This window comes from Saccostrea cucullata, unplaced genomic scaffold (assembly GCF_032062105.1).
Source record: "Saccostrea cucullata isolate Sc308-1 unplaced genomic scaffold, CSIRO_AGI_Scuc_v1 ctg1260, whole genome shotgun sequence".
Classification (NCBI taxonomy): domain Eukaryota; kingdom Metazoa; phylum Mollusca; class Bivalvia; order Ostreida; family Ostreidae; genus Saccostrea; species Saccostrea cuccullata.
In genome coordinates, this window is record NW_026928677.1 from 60,660 (window position 1) to 72,088 (window position 11,429).

Here is an 11,429-nt window from a genome sequence, read left to right on the forward strand (position 1 = left end):
GTGATCTATTCAGAGCCTCTCAAAAGTAGTTGGTCATTGACACACAGGGTTTATGATAAATTCTGGAAATTCAGAGCTTAATTTACACAATAAATATGATTTTTTAATCTCAAGCATTTCAATCTCTGTTTGCAATTTTTTCTCCTCTAAGGCTAATTTCTTTTGTTCTTGAACAAGCTTGTTTATTTGTTGTGTCAGCTTCTCATTTTCAAGTTTACTATTTTTTATCTCTAGATCATCCAAGATCTCTCGTGGTGCCATCTTCCTCTTCTTTTCCTTAGGCCATACATCTTCCACAAAAAATATAAATGCAAATATATACACTGTACTTGCGTATGTACCATTTTATCAAAGATTAATGTTAATATATTTTTAAAATGATAGGTATCTTACCTGAATTTGTACTAAATGATAAACTTAAACCGGAGCTCTTTGATGATGAAGCATCACCGGTTCCTTCAACAACTGCTGCTAACTCTTGTGTTTGGACAGATGTTATTGGTTCTATAATTACAAGTACATGTATATTGAATGTTTAAAGTTTTCCGCGGTCCCAAATTATGACATCTTTTTAAATTCTTAACTCTACTAGAGAAGGAGAATTTTACTCTGGCAAAGTTCTACCTCTTAAATAAGTGACATTGTTTAAATTACCATCGGTATCAATGCTTCCCACTAAGCCAACGATGTTGGGTCGAGTATCCATCGCCTGGTACAATGCCTCCTCTGCCTGAGTGAGGGGCGCTGATGGTGGACCTCCCCCAGTCTTGGGCCTGCGTATGTCATCAATTTTCTCTTTTGCTACAATTGATGGCGATTTTTAACAGTTCTCATTTATAAATATTTCCAAAAAAATACTTTGGTCAACTCTAAAAAAAAAAAAAGTAATAATATTTTACCTCTCTGTTTGATGTTATCATACTTTTTGTAGATGGAGTCAGATGTTCTGTCGTTTTTAAATTGTCTGTATAAATGAAATTAAAAACAAAACATTGATAAATTCTAATTTGTGTTAGACAAATTTGACATCTCATTTTAATAGTGTAACATTCTTTTTAAATATTATAGTGGATAATCACATAGAATATACTTAAACATAATTATATTTTTTTATTTAAATAGTTATATTTTTGTTTTGTTTATTAAAACAAATATATATATATTGTAGTCATTTATATTCTACGGTGGTATATTTAGGACACGCAATAATTTTTTTTTAAATACCAGAAAAAAATTATCTTGTGAAAACGACTTATTATCTTGTGAAAACGAGATATTATCTTGTGAAAACGAGATATTATCTTGTGAAAACGAGATATTATCTTGTGAAAACGACTTATTATATTATGTCGTTTTCACAAGATAATATCTCGTCTTCACAAGATAATATCTCGTTTTCACAAGGTAGTTATGTCGTTTTCACAAGATAATAAGTCGTTTTCACAAGATAATATCTCGTTTTCACAAGATAAATATGTCGTTTTCACAAGATAATTTTTTTCTGGTACTTAAAAAAAAAATAATTGCGTGTCCTAAATATACCACCGTAATATTCGTTTTCTTGTATCATAATTTTAAAAAAAATCTGTAGGATAGTCAAATTATTCCTCGATACCCCCCCCCCCCCACCACCACCATTTGGGACTTGATTTTTGATTTTAAAATAATTTAATTCTGTGTGTATTCTTGTCTCTCATTGGTTGATTTCCAAAAGAGGAACGCATAACATTTTGTATAATCTGGTTTGGTATGGGGACACACCCCCTTGACAACCAGCTGAATCATCTGTATCCATCAATCCCCTCATTTCCAGTCCTTCGGATTCATGAAAAATTCCAGATTTAATGAATGTACCTTTAACTTCAAACAGTTGCTCGATCTTACCTCATGTAAACAAGCATCATGGCTGCTATATCTATGTATCAGTTTTTACCTCCCCTTGCTTCCCATCACTTCCGTTACTACGGTTGTATTATTGCGCGGTAAATTTGAACTAATAAAAACAACACAATTTTACATCCCCAGTTGTTTAATTATTTTAAAATTAAATTATAAGGAATGACTCTAATTCTTGGCCAGATTATCGAGTATAATATGGTTTGGGTCAGTTTACACTTTTTTTATAATCCGCTTCGCGGATTATAAAGCGTAAACTGACCAAACCATATTATACTCGATAATTTGGCCAAGAATTAGAGTCATTCCTTAAATGAATTTCTTTAATCCCCAATATTATTAATGTCTGAAGCCACGGTCTGAAGTGGTTTGTACCGATATTTGGGCCCCCACCCGCTTTCGTCGTTTGTGACCAGAAATGGTATATAACACACGACATAACGATGTAACCAACATATGTGATGCTGTTTAAGATGAGTTTTTATTAAATTAACGGAGGAATTTTGATTAACTGTGGGCATTTACAGTTACGAACAGAAAACATTGTCCGTATTAATTTAGGACTGGAATATACTGGGATGAAATTTGTCTTTACACCTACAAAGGGAGATCACAGCGAGAATCGTCTGATCATGGTCAAAACAAAAAGTAAGTGAATTCAGATTGATATAACAGTACTCACAAATTCAGTGTGTCAGTGATGGACTTCCAAGTTTCTTCTTTTACCTTTCCATGTTTCCCTTTAACCCCCGCCCCTTTCATCTTTCCAAATAGTTGTTGTTCGAATTTTAAAACCTCTTCAATTAAAGTTATCTCCTCCTCGCTGGTCCAATTAGCCCCCCGTTTCCTTTTACCCCCTGATATCAACCCAATTATGTCTTTCTCAGCCATTTTCATACCAAAATAACACACAGACGACAGATATTTATTGCGTAAAATCATTACGTAAAAATTCCGCGAAAGTGCGCGATGTTATTGATGTAACCACTCAACTGAGTTGAGGGGAAAAAAATCACCTCAATTGAGGTGATACTCAGTCTGTTTGGTGACGGTGAATTGAGGAAATCCTCAGTTAAGGAAACCTCAAGGGGTTTTAGTTGAATATTGAGGTTGAGGTTGAGGAATTTTGGTGACGGCGGGGCCTGATCTACCTTTGGCAGTCCTTAACCTAGCTGCGTTGTACAATTTCTCCCTGTCATCACTTTTGAAGTAAAAAAATAAGTAAAACAGTCCTTTTTCTGCATCTTGTTCAGTCCACCATCGCGTCTTTCATTATATCCATAACATTTTCTAATTTTCTGCCACATTCGTCTAAGCTGTTGCATTTTCTTCCGAATTAAAGGGGTTTATAGATACTACTTCTGTTAACAGAATTAAATCGTCCTTGATTCCGAAACGAAACATTTTTTTCTTTAATTTGAACTGCCATTCTGTAAAAACGAAAGATTATGCGATTTATAATTAATGTCTTAAAAAAAGGGGGGGGGTAAGTTTCAGTGCAAACACCACCATTCACTTACACAATCCCCCTTTTCCCACTGGAGGGGATTGATTTGGTGGGGGAGGGGGTTACTCTAATCTAAATTACACAAAAAACGCAAATGTTACTAAACTTTTAAAAATGAACCATGGTTTCGACTTTATTTAATCCCGACTTTAAAATTAGTTAGGCCTTTAAAAAAGCTAGGACTATACTAATATGTGTATATTTCGTTAAATTTGTATTTATAGATTTAAGAAAATATTCATTGAGAAAAAAAAATATGGATGAAATAAAAAGATGTTAGACCGAGTTTTAAACAATATTATGGAAAAAAGCACGTTCACTAGGCCCAATGATGCTTGTAGGGACAGGGTAGGTGTTTAGATCACACGATTCCGAAGACGAAATAAACATGCTGCATGGTATCAGTTAAAATATTTCTAAAGTATGCATATTTTTGTAGAAGTAAACATTCACTAGTAAGATGAGTTGATTATCTTATCTCATCACTCATTGTAATCTATAAATTATAACAAGAAATTTAGTAGTTTATTGATAAACTTGTTTGTGCCAAATAGGTTTTACACGTTGTACATGTAGACTTGTAGGTACACATCACGAATCGAGGTCATGATGTCAAAGAGCACAACAATTCACGACGTCACCCGTACAAGTTCGTCTAATGACGTGTAAATAAACCTCTCTATTTAGAGATGTAATTAAACATTAGAAAATAGAATGAAACGTGTAAACATTAACAAAAATAAAATGTTTTTATTTTGTTTTGCTGTATCTGTCATTTTGATTAAAATCTACCACCGATAACGTCATTGCATATGTTTACATGAAGTAACTTGGGAATTGATCATGTCGTGTAAAGAGAATTTGGCGATGACGGCATGTACATGTGCAAAGATACGTAAAATAAAGTTTAAAATCAAATATCGTGAATATCAAACTCCGGGGTATTGTTGTTCTAGCTTTTTTATTAAGGAACATTTCGCTAATTATAGAAGTCACGTGATGCCGTGGTGATGGTGCACGTCTTTGCTTTTGACACTCTTTCATCTTCGTGTAATAGATAATAATAGTTAACGTTTTTCAGCGATTTTGGTAAATTATCAAACTTAGTATTTTTCTTTAAAAAGTCTAAATTTCCCGAGAAATGATTTATATGCTTCCTCAACATACCTGCGTTGCTCCTCCTCATCTTAGGTTAAAGACTACCATGGCTGAGGAGTCTTGTTGGGTAATTGTCAATTCTAAACTTTAATTAATGGAAGCTGATGCCTGACCAAAATTTGGGATAATCTATTAATAGGATCTTTTATATAAATTATTTTTACTGAATTTTGGGAGGAGCAGGATAAAAGTTTATCTAATAATAATTTAATTTTGTTTGCCTTCTAGCCTCTCATTGGTTAATTTCCGAAAAGGTAAGCAAATTATTCTGTTTAATCTGGTTAAGTTTGAGGACACACCCCCTTGACAACCAATTTAATCATCTGTACCCATGCAGTCCTCGGGATTCATGGAAATTTCCAGATTTAATAAGAGAGCTCACATACCCCACGCTCCCCCAAAACTTTAAGTGCTGAAAATCCTGAAAAAAAATAAAGGGATTGAAATATCCCGGTAATATGCACATCTACACATTGTGTCCTAAATATCTGCAAAGTTTGACGAAAGTCTGTGCAGCGGTTTAAGAGGAGTTGTGCTAACAAACTTTTCATCTATATTCAAGGTATGGCCAAAAATCTAAGTTGAAAAGTGTGAAAATTCCCGGAAGAAATAAAAGAGTCAGAATTTCCTGGTAATATGCAAATCTACATATTGTGTCCTAAATATCTGCTAAGTTTGACGAAATTCTGTGTAGCGGTTTAAGAGGAGTTGCGCTGACAAACTGTTCATCTCTATTTTCAATGTATGGAAAAAAAATCTAAGTTGAAAAGTGTGAAAATTCCCGGAAAACATAAAAGAATCGAAATTTCCTGGTAATATACACATCTTCACATTGTGTCCTAAATATCTGCAAAGTTTGACGAAATTCTGTGCTGCGGTTTAAGAGGAGTTGCGCTGACAAACTGTTCATCTCTATATTCGAGGTATGGCAAAATCTAAGTTGAAAATTGTGGAAATTCCTGGAAGAAATAAAGGATTCGAAATTTCCTGGTCATATGCACATCTACACATTGTGTCCTAAATACTGCAAAGTTTGACGAAATTCTGTGCAGTGGTTTAAGAGGAGTTGCGCTGACAAACTCTTCATCTCTATATTCAATGTACAGCCAAAAATCTAAGTTAAAAAGTGCGGAAAAATGAAGGAATAGGAATTTCCTGGTAATATGCACGTCCTGAATATCTGCAAAGTTTGATGAAATTCTGTGCAGCGGTTTAAGAGGAGTTGCGCTGACAAAAAAACCTCTGACTGACGGACGGATGGGTCAATAACATTATAGCTCACGCAACTTGTTGCGTGGGGTATAATAAATGTACCCTTGACTTCAATCAATAACTCAATCTCACCTCATGTAAACAAACATCATGGCTACTAGAGCCTGCGTATCAGTTATAATTACCTCCCCTCGTTTCACATCACTTCCGTTACTACGGTTGTACATGTATTAATGAGCGGCAAAAAGCAGCACAATTTTGTATCCACATTTGTTTAATTATTTTAAAATCAAATTATAAGGAATGACTCTAATTCTTGGCCAAATTAATTATTTGAGTATAACCTGGTTTGGGTCAGTTTAAGCTTTTTTTATAATACGCTTCGCGGATTATGAAGCGTAAACTGACCCAAACCAGGTTATATCGAATAATTTGGCCAAGAATTCGATTCATTCCTGAATTAAAATAAATTTGTACTACTATTAAATTCTTCGCTCTTTTGTTCAACAAACAGAATTCGGAGACCCACACGTTACTTTCACATACTGTAGGTAAAACATCCATGGGTGAAATGCAACATATGCATTATCGAAATTCCACTTTTTCACACTATTTGATGAAAGTTGACTTAGTATTTTCTGTAGTTCCTGGTTGACCTTTACTTCCGGTCAATTTGCAGTTTTTAGATTTCACCTCTATTAATATTCATACGTTGTGAATTTCATCACGTTTACACTGTAAGTAAACAAAATAATATTTTTATTATTTATTTCTGAGATGTTGAATGAAAAGTTGTATTTAAATTGTACAATTTTACTTGTTTGCAAGTTTTAATTATGGAACTATGTAGCACGAGACGTTTTCGTTAATTTTCAGTTAGTTTGTAACTTTTGGGTGTAAAGAAGGAAGTGGGGTTCAGATTATTTTTGAATATGTAAGTTTATTTATTCATTTGGAATTTAATTGGGTTAAAACTGCTTGAAATTGTAAAGAACTATTTCATTGGATTTAGATTGATCACATACATGTGTTTCCATAATTTGGGAATCTGATCGTATTAATTTATTAATAAGTGAAAGTAAATTATGTCACATATTCAGGGTTAGTTTCTGACTAAGGCTTGTTCGAGTTCTGGAGCTTTTTGGAGGGGGAAATTGTAGGGAAAAAGGGAATTAATTTCATTTTATTTTGCATTCTCTATCCAGAATTGTTTTCCGCAACGCTAACACCACCTCTGTCAACACTCGTTGTACAAAATTCTTGTACAAAATTCAAACAGTGAAGATTCGTAATTAAAATAGTCAATTATTGTACTTATCGATAAAGATGATAATTCATCATTTATTTTAAATCTATAATCCCTAAAAACAACTTATTTTCATAGTTTTTAGAGATCTATTTTGCGGAGTAATTTTTTCCGATAGGAAATATAATTAAAACAATAATTAATACAACTTAATCATTTACAAATTTTCAAAGAATCTTGTATAACATGTATGAGGGAGCGAAGCAGGAACGACAACTCTGGATAGGGAATCTTATGATTATTTTAAGGAGGCTATTAATTTAATATCTTGTAAAAAGGAATTATTATACTTGATAAAATTGTGGAATTGAAGCAGACTCATCATTTTGTGTTTTTGGTACTTGTATAGTTCCTGACGTCAGAGAAAAATTAAATTATAAAAAATAAATTCAAACTCCAATATCTTAACTGCACTATAACAGACATCCGGCAATTCAAAGTCTATCGTCAGCACGTTACAATATTGTAGATACAAAAACGAAGCTTCTTAAGATATCGCTCGAAATTGAATGTCATAATGTAAGAATTTACGACCATCAAAATAAATAGGTCTCCTTCCTAAGCCATGGGAAGTTAAAGTATAAAGTTTCACTGCAAAAGCTCAAGATGTCACGAGAAACCGAAAATGAACTACTAAGAATGACATTGATCTTTGGATCTCAAAATCAATAGGCATAGTAAGTTGCTGTGTAAAATTCTATTGCAAATACTTCTTATGATATCGCGCGGAAACGAAAGTGCTATAAAGACAGAAATTCAGACGGATGGACAGACATACTGAAATTCATATACACCTATTTGTGAAAGTGGGGACAATATGCCATTATATAGATAGTGTCAAAATTATCATCAATTGTTAAAACTCTTTTTTAAGTACCGGTACTTCAAAATTGTAAGGATTTTTTGTTGTTTCTTCGTCGCTATCTATCCCGTATAAAAATCACAAATGTCTTTGAAAATCAGCAATCTTTATTGAAGGAAACACAACTCTTAAGATTTTGTTTGATTAAAGCTATAATATATTTATTATATTTTTGCGCAAGCTTTCAAGAGTCGTCCAAGTGCCTACATTAACTTATCCCTAAGAATCATAACAAGTAAGAGCTAGTCCATGCTCCGCATTAATTACCAGCATAAGAAACGGAGAAAAATCTTTGTTTTTGTATAATACTTTTTTTTCAATGATAAGCTTATATCTCCCTTCAGAACCAAAAGCTAGCTTAATGGAAAAAAATATCAGCAGAAACTCGTTACTCTTGAATATCGACTTTAATTCTATCCACACGTTCATTATTAAGAAGTGGGTCACTATATAAAGGCATTTTAAATGTTACATTTCTGCAAAAATATAAATTATCTCACACAAATTGCCTGTTATATATGGAACGTAATGTCCATTATTTCATTAACCTTCAGAGTAAGCGAGTCTATATTTTAATAAATTCTCCCAAACCTCATCACCACGTACACATTCGAGGGGCTCGTAATTACAATTATTATAGTAAAGTAACCATGTCCCAACTTTTATAATAAATATAGATTGGCCAAGTTATGTAAATTATTCAAAACAACAAATTCAAGTGAGAGAGTGTTAACTGTCAGGATTGAACATTTGCCTCAATGCATTTTAAATGACATCATGTAATCATCATAATTATAGATTTTCGTTAGACCTGTCTGCTTTTTGTGCTAGATATTCTTTAATAACCGAAGATAAAGTGTTTGACAATGCATGGTTCACACTTTTTTAATTATCTATACTAAAAGTAAAGTATCCTGAAGAGCTCCATGTTTCTAAATCATTTATTTATTTCATTTAATATAACATGATGAACAAGTTATTTTTTTGTCATTGCACTGGTCGTATATATTGTTATGTTGACATGGTCCTCTATGCTGCCATTTGGAATCAAATACGTGTACAAGCTGTTGTCCTCTATTGCCCCGAGTGCCGAGAATAGGTATAAATTTGCAACCCTCCTCCAACAATTTAATGTGGACAGCACCTGTTCCTCTGTGAATAACATGACATTGGATATATTAGTAGGTAAATTATTTGCTTGAAAATGAAAACTAGCTAGCTACATGTATATTAAGTAAAATATATGATATAAAAACTAGAGACAATATGGCAACTATGCTCACTAAATGATACCCCTACCCGTCATAATTATGATTTTAATGGAAAAATCAATGTTTTTGCTCTGAGAGACTTGAAATGAGTGTCAGATCAAAACGTAAAATAGGATGTGCACAATGGCGTGATGAAATTGAATTTTAATCAGTGTTATATGAGGAGTTGCGGATAAAAGATGGATACCCTTCAACATTAAAGACAGAATGACATCACGATGACTGTAAACCCTCCCATTTTTCAAGCATGGCGTATAATGACCATTAGTTTCCTATATCCAGGATTCAGATCCCCATCTAATAAAATTATCTGACTATCGTACACTAAACGAGATCTAGACTACTATACATGTAATTTTGGAAAGAAGGTGCATGTTCACTAATGTAATTGCAATTTCAATATAAGGCCATGTTGCCTCTCAATGGCGACTATACCAAAAGTTCAAGCCTTCATACTTTATTTTGTTAGAACGCTTATTGCTTATTTTAATCATGTTAGCATTTTGTCTTCCTAATATTCAAGAGTGCAGAAGTGTTTTTTTCAACTTGTGTTATTTCCAGTACCTGGCCTACTAGTTCAATACTTGAGCATACCATGATCGTGGATTTCAAAAGTTTAACAGAGATTAAGTGTAAAAGACACGTTGGTTTTATCCAGTCTTGTCAACAGTCTTGATCTTAGTGAAAAACTTTTTAAATGTTTTTGGCTCTGTCCATATCGAGGCTCCAGTAAGCCACATATGCCAGTGGTTCAGGACCCCCCTCTAGATACAACGATTCAGTCCTTGTGTAATGCTCTCAGTTTAATAGAGAACGTATAATGACGGAGTAAAACATAAAAATATATCAACCAAGTACTCAGGTAACATAAAAGCGGGAGTGTTGGCAAGAATATTAATACTGATATTTTTTAATTCAGTGATAATTCAAGTTCTGTACTTCGTAGTAAAAGGTACCCCACCTTTTACCGATTTCCTTAGTATTACAGAAATTTAATTAAAAGATTAATGACATTAATCAACAGTTATGCGCTCTATTGGACATATTAACCCTTTAACCTTCCAAGTAATAGTGGCGTAGAATTCTGAAAGTAAACAAATGATATTCCAGAAAAATTGGACCCTTGCCAACATTGTCATACTTGCTCTTAGAGACTGTCACCACAATAACCTATCGATACCCACCTGATTCAGAAGTTGAGTCAATCCTGAATCATAGATGCTGATCTTTATAGTACCAATGATGAAATGTTGGCACACGCTCAGAATCAATTTTGATTCACTTGTTTACATGTTATTTGCGCAATTATAATTCATCCATATAAAGTCCAAAGTGAAGTAAATACCGAGACCATATATTTCCTTTCTTGAATGAGATACACACAAACTTCTCTATCAGAGGTAAGTTAAAGATGTATGGAGATAACTAACTTATATTCGATTCGAAATAGATAGTTGTAATTGAAGTAAACCGAACAGAATGAAGAGAAAGATCGAATTCTGCTTACAAAATAATCAAGACAGCGTTATGCTAGAGAGGCATTCTGTACTTCTGCAGAATATTGATCTGTTCCGCAGGATGCGGAGTTTGTGTTACATGTACATTTGTTGATGAGGAACATTAAAGTACTCATGGTCAAATGTCCGACATTTTCTTTTATAATCCCATTATTTTTTGCATATATCTAGATTCGGTTATAATAATAGGTAGCTATAGTTGCCTTTCATGATATCCTGCCATCAGTCGAAGCGCATAATATCAAACCTTGCAAGTAAACGTATACAAGTACTAGTAGTTAATCAGTATATCTTAGTTTTCTTTCAGATACAGTTTTGCATGGATATTGCTAGGATAGATATAAGCTACAGTTTTTTTTGTTGCTGTGAAATTCATACCTTTTAACTAATACCTACTAAATGTTTTTGATACCAACAACTACTGCACTGATCTCATTCGAACCAGGGTCTTTTGTGCAACATTTTGAACTTAGCCTCATCGGTCCATCGTCCCTATAATCACTTGTCTAGAGAATGGGTCATTCCTAAGTCTAACCTTTTCCCCCCGTCAATTTTTAAGAAGCAGACATTATCCATTCAAGAGCAAGAGTTGTCCTTCGTAGCCCCTGATACACTTTAGTATTTTTTCACTAAATGTCACAACTCTCTCTCTCTCTCTCTCCAATTTTTATAAAAAAAGATATAAAAATTTATATTTTTA

The 11,429-nt window shown here is 33.4% G+C and overlaps 1 protein-coding gene and 1 long non-coding RNA gene across 2 annotated transcripts; both read right to left on the reverse strand.

Annotated features, from left to right (window-relative positions):
- Positions 1-33: 33 nt before the first annotated feature.
- LOC134278401 (uncharacterized) lies at positions 34-2,935 on the reverse strand. Its single transcript, XM_062760713.1, has 5 exons — positions 2,579-2,935; positions 900-964; positions 655-801; positions 394-504; positions 34-290 (listed from the first exon to the last, which is right to left on the reverse strand). Exons 1-5 carry the CDS (start codon positions 2,836-2,838, stop codon positions 34-36), a joined length of 840 nt encoding a protein of 279 aa, XP_062616697.1. The 5' UTR covers positions 2,839-2,935.
- A 5,933-nt stretch (positions 2,936-8,868) lies between these two features.
- LOC134278395 (uncharacterized) lies at positions 8,869-11,014 on the reverse strand. The gene is made up of 2 exons (XR_009994435.1): positions 10,397-11,014; positions 8,869-9,093 (listed from the first exon to the last, which is right to left on the reverse strand). It is a non-coding gene; the product is annotated as an uncharacterized LOC134278395 (long non-coding RNA).
- Between the last annotated feature and the right edge of the window lie 415 nt (positions 11,015-11,429).